The 13512-nt window shown below is 58.3% G+C and overlaps 2 protein-coding genes across 11 annotated transcripts in view; one reads left to right on the plus strand and one right to left on the minus strand.

The window, feature by feature from the left end:
• Positions 1 to 13512, minus strand: part of Pc (pyruvate carboxylase) — a 119689-nt gene that overhangs the window by 640 nt on the left and 105537 nt on the right. For all 10 annotated transcript variants that reach the window (XM_004852268.4, XM_087204993.1, XM_004852269.4 and 7 more), the window contains 10 exons: positions 4132 to 4276; positions 3745 to 3834; positions 3437 to 3658; positions 2747 to 2903; positions 1927 to 2167; positions 1589 to 1838; positions 1150 to 1394; positions 875 to 1054; positions 549 to 797; positions 68 to 208 (listed from right to left, as the gene is read on the minus strand). In XM_004852268.4, coding sequence (XP_004852325.1) covers positions 68 to 208; positions 549 to 797; positions 875 to 1054; positions 1150 to 1394; positions 1589 to 1838; positions 1927 to 2167; positions 2747 to 2903; positions 3437 to 3658; positions 3745 to 3834; positions 4132 to 4276 — 1920 coding nt within the window. The remainder of the gene's footprint in view (positions 1 to 67; positions 209 to 548; positions 798 to 874; positions 1055 to 1149; positions 1395 to 1588; positions 1839 to 1926; positions 2168 to 2746; positions 2904 to 3436; positions 3659 to 3744; positions 3835 to 4131; positions 4277 to 13512) is intronic.
• On the plus strand, positions 6650 to 10773 carry Lrfn4 (leucine rich repeat and fibronectin type III domain containing 4). Its single transcript, XM_004852264.3, has 3 exons — positions 6650 to 7508; positions 7951 to 9309; positions 9913 to 10773. The coding sequence occupies exons 2-3, from the start codon at positions 7961 to 7963 to the stop codon at positions 10469 to 10471; spliced, it is 1908 nt and encodes a 635-aa protein (XP_004852321.1). The 5' UTR covers positions 6650 to 7508; positions 7951 to 7960; the 3' UTR covers positions 10472 to 10773.

Raw genomic sequence — 13512 nt, forward strand, 5'->3', positions numbered from 1 at the left:
CAAATGGGACATGAGACAACAGGTCTGGCCCAGCCCCACTACCTGGCTGGTCCTGAGGGAACCGCACCTTCATGGCCTGGGTGTCCTTGATCAAGATGGAGCGCAGCTGCCCATTGAGCTCAAAGAAGACTTGCCTCTGGCCAGCCCGGTTCAGGTCACTCACAGCCAGAGCTTTGATGTGTAGTGTCTTGCCCCGCTCCAGCTCCACCTGCAGGGAAGGCATAGAGGCTCAGAGCTAGGGGAAGTCAAGAAAATAGGCCCCAACACCCACCACAGGGGAGTCCTCCACCCTGGGTCTCAGCTCCTCACTTGTCAAGGCTAGCTCTTGGTTTCTCAAGGGTCTTTTCAGCTCCCAAAGCCCACAAAACTGGGTGAGAAGCAGGCCAGTCTGTTTGGGGTTTTTTGGTGGTACCAGGGATTGAACTCAGGACCTTGAGCTTTCGAGGCAGGTGGCGGAACCACTGAGCTAAATCCCTGGCCCAGGCCAAAGTCAGGAGCTCTTAGGGCAAGGGTGCTGGGTAGAATGGGCAAGCACCAGAGCCACTGACCTCAAACTCCTCTGCAATTTTGGGTCCCTGCAGGAAGAGGCGGGTATTGAGGCTATCCAAAGGGCCAAAGGTGGCAGTGAAGTCCTTGAATTGGGCAAAGACATCAGGGTACATGGCTGCTGAGAGTACATCCTCTGGGGTCACTTCCTCCTCATGCCGCTCAGTCAGCTCCTTCTCCAGCGCCTGCAGATCCAGGGGAGGGAGGGAGGCTCCAGGCCGGCCCTCTACCCTTGGCAGATCCTTTAGCACCTGGAGAGCAAGGAAGAGGGTCAGGCCTCCTTCCTCTACCCAACCCCCCATCCTCACACTATTTTGGGCTTCCCTACCTTAGAGCGAAGGGGCTCAGGGAACCCCCCATGAGGGACACCAATGTAACCCTGCAGGAACTCCACCACAGAGCGAGGGAAGGACAGCTCTTCGGCCTGAGCTTCAGCCTCTGCCCGGCTCAACCCATTCTGCACCATGAATTGTGCCAGGTCCCCCACAATCTTGGAGGAAGGAGTCACCTGAGGAGAAGGGACTCAGGAGGTTATGGTGCCACATTCCTTATCTGAAGCCCAGAAGAAAGTGCAAGCCTGTGTCAGGTAAAAAACCAACTTACCTTGATGAGGTCACCCAGCATCTGGTTGGCTTCCACGTAGGCCTTCTTGACCTCCTTGAACTTGGAGCCAAGCCCCATGCTGTGGGCCTGGAAGTGCAGGTTGGTGTACTGGCCCCCAGGAATTTCATTCTCATACACATCCGAGTTGCCAGACTTCATGGTGGCCGTGCAGTCAAAGGCAGCATACAGTCCCCGAGCCCCCTCCCAGTACTCACTGTAGTCAAACACGCGCTCCAGGGGCACCTCTGCAGGGAGGCCCAAGTCAGAGGAGAGCCTGGCAATGTGCTGAGCTCCCAGGGGTTCCTCCCAGGACCCAGGGCCAGTTCAGGTCTCATTTTAGGCCAGTGTGGGGTATCTGGATCCTAGGTATGGCCAACTTTACTGGGACTGGTGGCTGCAGCTTTGAGAGGGGCATGGCCATGGGATATCCTCTTCCTACCTGTGTCTAGGGGAGTCCCTTTGGTACAGGCTACCAGGGCCCCCATGCTGGGCTGTGAGGTCATCCCGGACATGGAGTCAGCTGCTACATCTACTATGTCAGCGCCAGCCTGGGCACAGGCCAGCATGGCTGCTACACCTGCTCCTGATGTGTCATGGGTATGGATGTGCAGCGGGAGGTCAGGAAAGCGGTCACGGAGGGAGCTGACCAGCATGGTGCAGGCTGCTGGCTTCAGCAGCCCTGCCATATCCTGGAGGAAGTGGAAATAAAGATGGTAAGGAGGGTCCTGATGTGTGCCTGCAGTTGGGGGGAGTAGGCAGAAAAGAAGAGATGGGCACCTTGATGCACAGGATGTGAGTACCAGCTCGCACCAGTTCTTCAGCCAAGCTCATGTAGTACTGCAGTGAGTATTTGGTGCGGCTGGGGTCAGCCACGTCACCCGTGTATGAGATGGCAGCCTCTACCACACCCCCAGCACTGCCTGCTGCCTCCATGCCCAGCAGCATGTTGGGCAAGTAGTTGAGGGAGTCAAAGATCCGGAAGACATCCATGCCATTCTCTTTGGCCACCTCACAGAACCTGAGTAGGTGAGAACCAGGGATAAGCCCCACCCTACTCCTTCTTGCAAGTCTCTGGCTCCTAGCCCACGTTATAGCCTCTAGGGGATGAAGTCTGGCCTGGTGGGTGGGTGGGGAGCACACAACAGTATAGACAAGGCCTTTTCCAGGGCCACCTGAGTCAGGGTGGCACTGGATGCATCTGCATGAGGCAGAGCTGGCTCCTTGCTAGTCACATGCCATGCAGTCATCAGCCTGCAGCCTGGAGGACTAGTTAGGATTCCTTGCTTTGCAACGGAGTGGCAGGTTGTAGGAGAGAGGACTAAACAAGGAGTCCTGAGGCCTGGGTTCCAGCGCTAGCTTTATTCCTTATGGCCTGGGACATGTCATCTCCCTCAGGGCTTCCACTGCCACATGAGTAACTGGAAGCTCTTTGGGTTCTGCCACTACAGTTCTGCACTTCATGGTACAGTAGCCCCTGCTGGGTGTGGCTACACAGACTTGGTGTCCAGCCCGCTATGGGGAGCACAAGTCATCTCTATTCTAGTGCCCATGGGCCCTACTATGCAGTGTCTGCCCCCCCACCCCCACCCCGGCTCACTTGAAGACCACATTGTCAGGGTAGTTGGTGTAGCCCACTGCATTGGCCCCCCGTAGCAGCATCTGGAATGGGATGTTGGGGATGAGCTCCCGGAGCTCCTGTAGCCGCCGCCAGGGACACTCATACAAGAAGCGCATTGCAACATCAAATGTGGCTCCTGGAAGAGGATGGAAAAGAGGCTCAGGTCAGCTCTGGAAGTCACTGGGATCCTGCCATGCCCTGCAGCTCTGCAGCCTAAGCATTGGGCCCCTTCTCACTTCTAAGGTTCCTCATATTCCCAGATCCAAGCATTACCATTTCTTCCCTTTGTTGATGCTCTGGGTGCTCAGGCTCACTTATGCCCTCTGCACATCTGTCTTTATTGCTCACATGTCCTCTTCCAGTTCTCCATGCCGTGATTAGCTACCACACTGGGTCTCCTCCTACTAAGCTGCTCAGGACAGTGCCTGGGTTTCACCTTTGCAGCCTCAGACTCTGTGCCAGGTCTGGCTGGAGTTGGTTCCAATTTGTGGAACAAGCAGGCACCCTGCTTCTTTAGTTCTCACTCTGGTTCTCTCTAGGGTGACCTGAGAAAGACCTGTCAACATCTCCAGCTTCTCTTAGTCTCCTGGAGCTTTAGGGGTGGCCACACACAGTGGACACTCAATTCCTATCAACACTGACCAACATCCCAGACCTTCTCTAGCCTACCTCCCCAGTTCTCCATGCTGAAGAGCTTGTTGAAGCTGTGAGCGACATAGGGTGCAATCTTTTTGAGATCGTGGGTGCGCACACGAGTGGCCAGCAGTGACTGATGGGCGTCCCTGAAAGTTGTGTCCATCAGCAGCAGCCCCGGGTGGTTTCGAACAGCTTGAGCAAAGCCCTCAGGGCCCTCTCGAAGAAGGATGTCCCTAAAACCAGCTGGGGGTGGGCCTAGGATAGACAAGGACATTAATGTCCATCCTGTAGGTGGCAATCTCTTGTCTCCCCCATGAGTTGGCAGAGTGAATCCCACCTACCTATGGGCACTGCAGGGACAATGGGGTCCGTGGGGCTGGGGCTGGCCTTGATGGGGATCGGGGTGGTAGGGCCATTCACCATGACATGTCCTGGAAGGAGAGCAAGTAGTGGTCAGGACAGAATGGGCCAGAGGTGGGATTGAAGGCAGCAGTGTGAATAGCTGGGCTTGGGGATAGGGACATTACTCCAGAACACCTGGTGCTCCACCTGTCCCTGTGCTCTCCAAAGCCAGGGCCTCCTGGGTCCAGGCAGTAGAGACCTATTGAGGGCCACATGGATAGAAAAGAGGATCTCTAGGAGCAAGGCATATGGACCAGAACAAGGGCAGGCTGAGGGGCAGGGGGCCAGGAACATGGGGAGGGGAGAGAAGGGCTGTGTGGGCGGACCAAGGTAGTGTAGCAGCTTCTGGGCCCGGTTCTGTGCGGGCCGCAACTGGAATAGCTCAGGGTTCTCATCGATGAACTGAGTGTCCACGGTTCCTGCCAGGAACTGCTGGTTGTTGAGCACATTCTGCAGGAAGGGGATGTTGGTCTGCAGGACAGAGGTGAGTGGGAGGGTGTCAGTCACCATACACCATGGACAGGGAAGGGAGAAGACGAGGCTGCAGCTGCCACCCTGGAGCAGCACAGCTTCAGGGCCTCCCCCATCTCAGCCTGCTATATGGCAGAATCCCCTATACAGCCAGGGGCTGAACCACACCCTTGATCCTTGCTCACTCCAGAGCATGTACCAAATACCAGCCCCTTCTGGGGTCTGGACTCCTGTGCCTCCCCCATCGTCATGGCATAGGACCAGCTCAGCCTTTCTCATAGCAGCCCACAGAGCACCACCTTCTTGCCCCCATGCTTCTTGAAAGAGGCCTCTTATCTTTACACACCCATGCTCTGACACCCATGAGGTTATCTCCTGGCCAAGTCCAGTGAGCACCCCCCCCTTGCCAACAGTTCTCAACTTGATGGCCTTTCCCTGGGCTCCTGAAACATCTTGCTGTTCTGGTCTCCCACTTGGGCCCTCCTGCTTCTCCCAACATAACACCCGGTGAGCCCTGTTGGAAACCCCAGCCCTTAGCCTGTTTCTTGCCTGTCTGTGTCCCTCACTCTGGGAACTCTTGGGGGTGGGCAAGGTGCTGTCTGAGGTGCCTGGATCTGTACGCCATGTGCATAGGTCCTCAGCTCTGCTTATGAAATGGCTGGGTGACCAATGCAACTGAGGTAGGATGAGTAACGTAGAGGCCACAATGAACCTGAGGGTCCCTGAGACCTGAGGGAGCACTAAGAGAGACACCCCATGACTATGAAGCCACGTGGCTGGGACTCCCCTGTGTGAGCCTGGCCTATGGCCTTGTGGATATTCATATAGATAAGTAATCTCCATGTCACCCATTCATGGTTTCTGTCTGGCACCTTCAGCAGGGACTTGAGGCCCAGCATGGACCCTTTTGAGAGTTTGTCACCAGAGGGGTCTGATCACCCCCTGTGTACCTCCTAATTGTGGTACTCTGTGTGTGTGCTGCTGTGAGAAAGGCTGAGCTGATCCCTAGGCTTTGAGGAGGGGGGAGGTGGAGGTTTTCCACTGTAAGGGCACTGCCCCCTACAGGCCACCATTGGTCACTACAGAGTGGGACAGCCATCGGTGCCTCTTTTCTGTCGGATGTGATAGGTTCCCTGCTCCTGCCCTAACCCTTCAGGGGTCACAGCGGATCTGAGAGATACAAACTTTTTTTCTTAAAAAATCTCAGGTGCATAGGTTCGAGGTTATGACTAGCACGTTTGTATGTGTCTAATGTGAAGCCATATGTTTGAACCTTCAATTTTAAAATTGCATTTCAGCACATAATAGTAATGAATGTTTCTCTTGGATACACATGACCTACAGTGTAAATTTTTGTCCACAACCTCCAGCAGGGTAAAGATAAAGACATTTCAGCTAGGCCAAGGCATGGCTTTTGAGAAGGAATTCACTAAAGAACCCATCTAAAGAACCTAGATCTGCACAGGGGTGAAAAGGATCCTCAGGGGCCTCCCTGGTCCCCCAACTTTCCCTCTTGGTGTCCATCCCTCCACTTTGTAGGTTCTGGGCTATTGTCAGTCTCTGTGCTGGAGGTTCCCCGGGGGCAGCAACCTGGCCCACCTGACTCCCACCACAGGGTGGCATATGGCAGATGCCAGTAAAAATGTATGTACAGAATAAAAGTATTTTTGATGAGACAGAAACAAAGTATCTAAGGCCACTCACATCAAAGTAGATCCAACCCCTCAATTCACAAATCCAACAGCTAAGGCCCAGGCAGTGGCAATGGTAAGTATGAGTTTTAGCTACCAGTAGTCAGGCCTCCCAGGCTACAGGTTCCTCTCCTCTCAACCCTTCAGAGAGCTTATGTACCTGCCATTAATGTCCTTTGGTTTGGATGTGGAAATTGTTTCAGTAGTTAAGTGACTTGCCCAAAACTGTGCAGCCTGCAAGGCAGGCTTAAAATCCAGTCTCTGGTCTCCCTATGTTCCTGCTACTCGCCTCTGGGAATCCGGTCTGGAGGAGGGCGGACAGGAAGGAAGGCGACTCTTCTATTTCCCAATTGGGCTGAACACTCGTGGTGGCAGGTGCGATCAGGGTGCCCAACCTGACTTGGAATCCTCTGTGCTTCCACCCAAGCCCCAGCTCTCTGAGGCCACCTAACACCTGGGACCATCCACAGCTGCCTTCCCTAGGGACTTTGCCCCGCGAGGGTAGAGGGGGAGGGCGGGGCTGTGCCACTGCGAGAACAACTGACGCAGGGCTTCAAATGGCGTGCCAACGCCAGCCTGCTGGGAATCTGCGCGGCGCAAACCAATCAGGCCTGAGGCGGAGGCCGGTTGGCTCCTGAGCACCGGACAAGTGGGGGGGGGGGGGGGGAGAAGGGCGGTCGCGGGGCGGGTTGCCACCGCCTGCCCAGAGGCTGAGCCTTCTCGGTCCCACCCCGCAGTAACCCTGGTGGGGGCGCCGCCCCACCCCCCTAGGGCCTGTGTCTGTTGGGGACCCTTCACGTGACTCGGTGATGCAGAACGATTATGACCTTCAGCGAGTGTCTGTGAACTCGAGGGTCCCAGCAACAGTACGGGTTTGCGCCCGGCCCTGCCTGTGGGTGCGGGGAAGTGTGTGGGTGTGTGGACATATGTGGGCGTGTTGGGGAGGGTGCCCAGCGACACATGACAAAGACTCGTCTCTGGGAGACAGTGAAGGGGCCCGCGAGCTGGCGCTTTGTTTGGCTGTCTGCAGAGTGAGGTTCGCGCCGCGGCGGCGGGCACCTGAGCGGTGCAGGATGCTGGGGCGCCAGGGTGGCCGGGGGCGCGCGCGCCTATGCCAGGGTGAGTGCGCTGCGGCAGCACCGGGGGGCAGCTTGGCGGGCCCGCGCCAGGTTGGGCCTCGGGCGTGACTGGGCGCCACCCGTGGGCGCTGCAGTGGCCGGTGTCCCTGTGACCTCCGGAGCCAGCCTGGGCCCGGGTGGATCCCTGCACGCCCCTCCCCGTCCACCCTCCACGTGCGTGTCCGCGGCGCGCGCCCTGGGCGCGCGCCCGGCTGCCTGTCACCACCACCGCCACCGCGAGCCGCGCCGGGAAAAGGTGCCGGGAACCGAGCAGGCTGGGGCCACGGGCCCAAGCGCCATGGGCTGGAGGGCGAGAGGCAGGCGGCCCGGGCCTCGCCTCCGCGAGAGAGCGGCCTGGAGTCGGTGGGGGCTGGTGGGGCCGGCGTGGAGGCCGGCCCGCGCCCCCTGAGCGACGGACACCAGGTGAGGGGGTCGCAGAGCGCAGCATGGGGAGGGGGGGCTGACTCGGGAGGGACTACACCAGGTATTTTGGGGGGTGCCTTTCCTGGCGGAGGAGGAGATAGCACTGGGGGGGGAGGGGTCTGGCGATTCCGGGGGACACCAGGAAAAGGAAGTTCCAGGACCCTCCCTGCTCCTGGCCCACCTCTGCCGCTTCCTGCCTCATGCCTCACCTTGTCCCCAGCACCTGGACTCCCACTAAATGCTTAGGATATGTGACCTTAACTCTCAGGGGCCTGGCTCTGCAGCCCCAGCTTTCCTCCCTCCCTTGGGGCCTCCCTCCAGCCTCTAATCCAACCCTTCCCCAGGCCAGGCTCTGGAAGCTGGCTCCTGGGACTGTGCTCCGGGCACAAGTGGGTACCTACACCAGCCCCACCTGTGCCTGGGCCTCGGCCCTTCCTCACAGGACGCCCACCATGGCCCCACCACTCTTGCTGCTGCTGCTGGCCAGTGGAGCAGCCGCCTGCCCGCTGCCCTGTGTCTGCCAGAACCTGTCGGAGTCGCTCAGCACCCTCTGTGCCCACCGGGGCCTGCTGTTTGTGCCACCCAATGTGGACCGGCGCACAGTGGAGCTCCGGTTGGCCGACAACTTCATCCAGGCCCTGGGGCCACCTGACTTCCGCAACATGTCCGGGCTGGTGGACCTGACGCTGTCTCGCAATGCCATCACCCGAATTGGAGCCCGAGCCTTTGGGGACCTGGAGAGCCTGCGCTCCCTGCACCTGGATGGCAACAGGCTGGTGGAGCTGGGCAGTGGCAGCCTTCGGGGGCCCATCAACCTGCAGCACCTCATCCTCAGTGGCAACCAGCTGAGCCGCATTGCGCCAGGGGCCTTTGATGACTTCCTTGAGAGCCTTGAGGACCTAGACCTGTCCTACAACAATCTCCGGCAGGTGCCCTGGGCTGGCATCGGTGCCATGCCTGTCCTGCATACCCTCAACTTGGACCACAATCTCATTGACGCACTGCCCCCGGGTGCCTTTGCCCAGCTGGGGCAGCTCTCCCGCCTCGACCTAACATCCAACCGCCTGGCCACACTGGCACCTGACCCACTCTTCTCCCGAGGGCGTGATGCTGAGGCCTCACCTGCCCCCCTGGTGCTGAGCTTCAGCGGGAACCCACTGCACTGCAACTGCGAGCTCCTGTGGCTGCGGCGGCTGGCCCGGCCTGATGACCTAGAGACCTGCGCCTCCCCACCAGGCCTGGCTGGCCGCTACTTCTGGGCAGTCCCTGAGGGCGAGTTCTCCTGTGAGCCACCCCTCATTGCCCGACACACGCAGCGCCTCTGGGTGCTGGAGGGCCAGCGGGCCACGCTGCGGTGTCGAGCTCTTGGTGACCCTGCACCCACCATGCATTGGGTTGGCCCTGATGACCGGCTGGTAGGCAACTCCTCCCGAGCCTGGGCTTTCCCCAACGGGACACTGGAGATTGGGGTGACAGGTGCTGGGGACGCAGGAGGCTATACCTGTATTGCTACCAACCCTGCTGGTGAGGCCACTGCTAGAGTAGAGCTCCAGGTGCTGGCCTTGCCCCATGGCGGGAACACCAGTGCTGAAGGCGGCCGCCCTGGGCCCTCGGACATTGCTGCCTCTGCTAGAACTGCTGCTGAGGGCGAGGGGATTCTGGAGTCTGAGCCAGCTGTACAGGTGACAGAGGTGACGGCCACCTCAGGGCTGGTGAGCTGGGGCCCAGGACGGCCATTCGACCCTGTGTGGATGTTCCAAATCCAGTACAACAGCAGTGAGGACGAGACCCTCATCTATCGGTGAGGAGACATCCTGCACATGCCCTCAGCTCCCTGCTTGGCTCCTAGCCAGAGCTGACCCTTTGCACCTACCCTCTGCTATCTTCCCCTCCAGCCTTTGCCAGTTCTCCACTCTGAGGAGTCCCCCCACGCCCAACCCTCAATTCTTGGGGGAGCAGTGGCAGGCCCAGCTGCCCAGGTTACAGGGGGAGCCAGGTGGGCCCTCAAGGGGAGGTGGCTCAGGCATGGCTACAGCTTCCCTGACCACCTGCAGGTGTGGCTAGTGTCTGAACCATGCAGCCAAGCAGCACAGGCACGTTTTCTGCCTCTGCTTTTGCCATCGCCTCCCACATCCTCTGTTCGCCTGGGGCCGGTGTCAGTACACACACCCGTACCGTCTGTCCCTTGGCACCGCCTCCCACCCCAAACTCATGTCTTTGTTTCTCTGCATTCCTGAGGGAACACACAAGGTCTATGTGTTCTTGGCCTGAGGGGCTGTTCAGAGCCCAATGTGGGAGCATGGGGTGGGAGCTGTGAATGGGCTATGAGGTACTGGCCTTGGGGAGACAGGAGTAGGGGCCGGACTCCAACACTGGGGCTCTTACCACCTGCCCTTCCCTGCAGGATCGTCCCAGCCTCCAGCCACCACTTCCTGTTGAAGCATCTGGTGCCCGGTGCTGACTACGACCTCTGCTTACTGGCCCTGTCACCTGCCGCTGGTCCCTCCGACCTCACAGCTACCAGGCTACTAGGCTGTGCCCACTTTTCCACGCTGCCGGCCACACCCTTGTGCCATGCCCTACAGGCCCACGTGCTGGGTGGGACCTTGACTGTGGCTGTGGGGGGAGTGCTGGTGGCTGCCTTACTGGTCTTCACTGTGGCCTTGCTGGTTCGGGGCCGGGGAGCCGGGAATGGCCGCCTCCCCCTCAAGCTCAGCCACGTCCAATCCCAGACCAATGGAGGCCCCAGCCCTACACCCAAGCCCCACCCACCACGGAGTCCCCCACCCCGCCCCCAGCGCAGCTGCTCCCTGGACCTGGGTGATGCTGGGTGCTACGGATATGCCAGGCGCCTGGGAGGAGCCTGGGCCCGTCGGAGCCACTCTGTGCACGGTGGGCTGCTGGCGGCAGGGTGCCGGGGCATGGGAGGGAGTGCCGAGCGGCTAGAAGAGAGTGTGGTGTGATGGGAGGGAGCAGTTCTTGCGCCCTGAGGAACGAGCAGCAGCATGGCGGGAGGAGCCCAGGGCTGCAGCTGCCTGGCACGGGCAAGCCACACTGCCCTGGGCCCCTCCTGGTTTTTATCCTCGGTACCTCAGGCTCCCCATGTACTTGGTGGGACAGGGAGCCCTTTCCTTGGTTCTGGCCTCCAGACCAGGGTAAAGGGATAGGTCCCTCCGACAGGTGCTCAGAGCCACCAAGGCAGGGGCTGCAGCCATTAAGTGGGAGTGTTGTTTCTGTTTATAATAAAATTATTGGGGACACCTCAGTGCTGATCTTGGGTCTTGTCCTGCCCAGTCCCTGAGAAGAGAGCAAGGAGGGTGGATTTGGGGCTGGTAGAGGCATACAAACCAGCACAGCCATCAAGGCCAGGGCTGTCAGGCCCAGGAGAAGTGACCCTAACAGCCTGGGGCTCTTGGCCACTCCATCTGCCCTATAGGGACAGCTCAAGGCAGCAGACAAGTGCTGGTGTCTCTTGGCTTGTAGCCATGGTTTGGGCAAGCCACCTGAGCTCTCTGGGCTTCTGCACCCTTGTCCATAAGCACAGAGGATGCCCTGCCTGGCAGGCGAGCACAGGATATGGTACATTGTGTGTGAAGCCCAGGTATGTTGTGCTGTGCATGAGCACCTCCCTGGTAGCACTTGGCACATGACAGTCTAAGGGGATACAACAGGACCATACTTAGCAACTAGAAAAGGTGGGCAATGGTATAGCCCTTCTGGGTAGAGAGGCCTGGTTGGTGGTATTTTCCTGAGCATGGCTGAGTAAAAAGTCACCATGGCTCCCATTAGGAACAGCCCCTATTCACTGTCTCCAGGGGTATCTTCTGGATTTGTAAAATACTACCCTAAAGGGCCGAGATCCCACTGCCACTGTCACTCCAGGAGCCCCACCACCAATACCACCACAGGTCCTGTCCTCTTCCAGGCCTAGCGAGAGCACGCCTCCCCACTGCTCCTTCCAGGCCCGCTCAGCTGTGCCTGGGTATTTTGCTGGGAAGATGGCCCCAACCTGCCCTCATTTCAAGGAGGTGGCTGGCTGGGGTGCATGCACTGCCTCTCCCCTATTCTCAACTTCACCCCAACAGCCAGACAGGCCAGGGCCTACTGCTCTGCTCCCTCAGTTGGGGCTAGCCAGTCCCTGACAGCACTGATCAGACATGGCCTTGGGGCTTTCTGAACAGCCCCCCAATGCTGATGGGGGAGGAGCCCTCTGTGAGTGAACTCTCCTAGACACAGGGCTCCTCCTTTCTTCATCTCTATCAAGGACCCTGTTTCCATTTATGTAAACCAGCATCTCTCTTGGTCCACCTTTGGATTCAGGTATACGTTCTGGGGCTGAGAGGTAGGTACATGTGTGTAGGCTTGGCCTACACAGTTGTGTGCACTCACAGTAGAATACCAGCCTCCCCTACCATCCATTGGAAGCATGTTTCTCTTGTGGGGAAACATCAGTGTGCCAGAGGAGCTGTGGGTGTCACTCTGCGATGCCAGTGTCCGCCTTCTGTATTTTCATAAAATTCCTAGATGTGCCTAATCCTCAGAGCTGAGAGAGGGCAGGGGTGTCACATGGCCAAGAGGGAGGGAGGAAAGATAGGACAGGCAGTGTGGGAAGGGGACTGGAGCACAAGGCTAGAGAGCTAGCATTAGCAGGAAGCTCACCATGTGGCAGGAACCAGCAGCCTGCTCTAGTGCACATTTGCGAAGTTAACCAGCACTCCCAGAAAACAAAAGCCCTCCTCCTGCTGCAGTTCATGGTCATTTTATCTACCGTGAGATGTTCCTGGGCTTTCTGGGGTGTACGACAAGGATGAGGTCCTATGGCCCTGGGGAACCAGGCCCTGAGTGTGAGAGGGGAGCAGGGCAACCACGGCACAACCATAGGGGGAAGCCAGGGTCACCAACAGGACAACACACAGGACAGGGGAGCCGAGTCACCCCTACCTACTGGGGTCATGGTGTGTGCAGTCAAATAACCTTTCTGACACTATCAGTCACAGGACACCCAGGCAGGAAAACCAAGGCCCCATGCACATGGCGGGTGGAGCACAGGATGCTTGACATAGCTCTGCTTCAAGAGCAGGACAGCCCTGGGACAAGGAGCCCATGTGGCTTCCCACAGAAGAGTGCAAACACCCAGTGAACAGGAAGATGGGCTGGTCCAGCCCAGCAGCACAGGCTCAGAAGTACTCCTGCCCAACCTCCTTCCCACACTCTTTCCAATGGTCTCTGTGCCCTCTGGGGCCACTTCCATACAGACTATGGACAGGTAGAGTAATGACCATGGGGTCCTGAGGGGACAGCACTGCCATAGCCCGACACACTAGCTAAGCTTCAATAACAGGGCTGGAAGAAGCTGTGGGGAGGATAAGGCCAGCAGCCAGCACAGCCAGTGTGAGCAGGGGAAGAGGGGGAAGGGACTCCCACAGCAGCTGAGGGCCTGAGCCTCTGTCCCCAAGCTGATGGCAGTGCCCACAGGAATATGGGCAGGTGCTGCCTGTTCAAGGGACAAGACAGTATTTCTTGGCTGTGAATTCATCTCCAGCTATGGACACTAGTAATGAATTAACCTCAACAAAGAGGTAGTGGGCATTTCAGATCTTCACTGGCAGGTGACCACAAGCCAGAAGGCCAGCAGGGCAAGCCCTGAGGGCAGGGACATGTACCCAGCCTCTTGTCCCTCTCCCTGCTGCAGCCACACTCCTTGTCTGTCCCTGGAGCAACCCTTGTCTGCAGACACCAAGCCAGGTGAGGGCAGGGGCTGGTGGGAGGATCTGACTTCATCACATCCGCATAGGGCTGGAGCTTTCATTGGGAAAGCCACATTTTCTTGAAATTAAGAATATCCTGGGGAGCCTGTTTGAAGTGCAGGCCATTGCTCAAACCCAAGGGGTCTGAATTTCCAGAAAGGACTTTAAGTACATACAATGGGTATCTAAGAAATAGGGTTAAGAAATAGAGTGGGTCTCCCTAGAGCAAGCCACCAGGTAGGAAGCCTTCAGGCAAG

The sequence above is a fragment of the Heterocephalus glaber genome, unplaced genomic scaffold, assembly GCF_053883595.1.
Source record: "Heterocephalus glaber isolate CG9 unplaced genomic scaffold, H.glaber_assembly_v1.0 deba00000594, whole genome shotgun sequence".
Lineage (NCBI taxonomy): Eukaryota > Metazoa > Chordata > Mammalia > Rodentia > Bathyergidae > Heterocephalus > Heterocephalus glaber.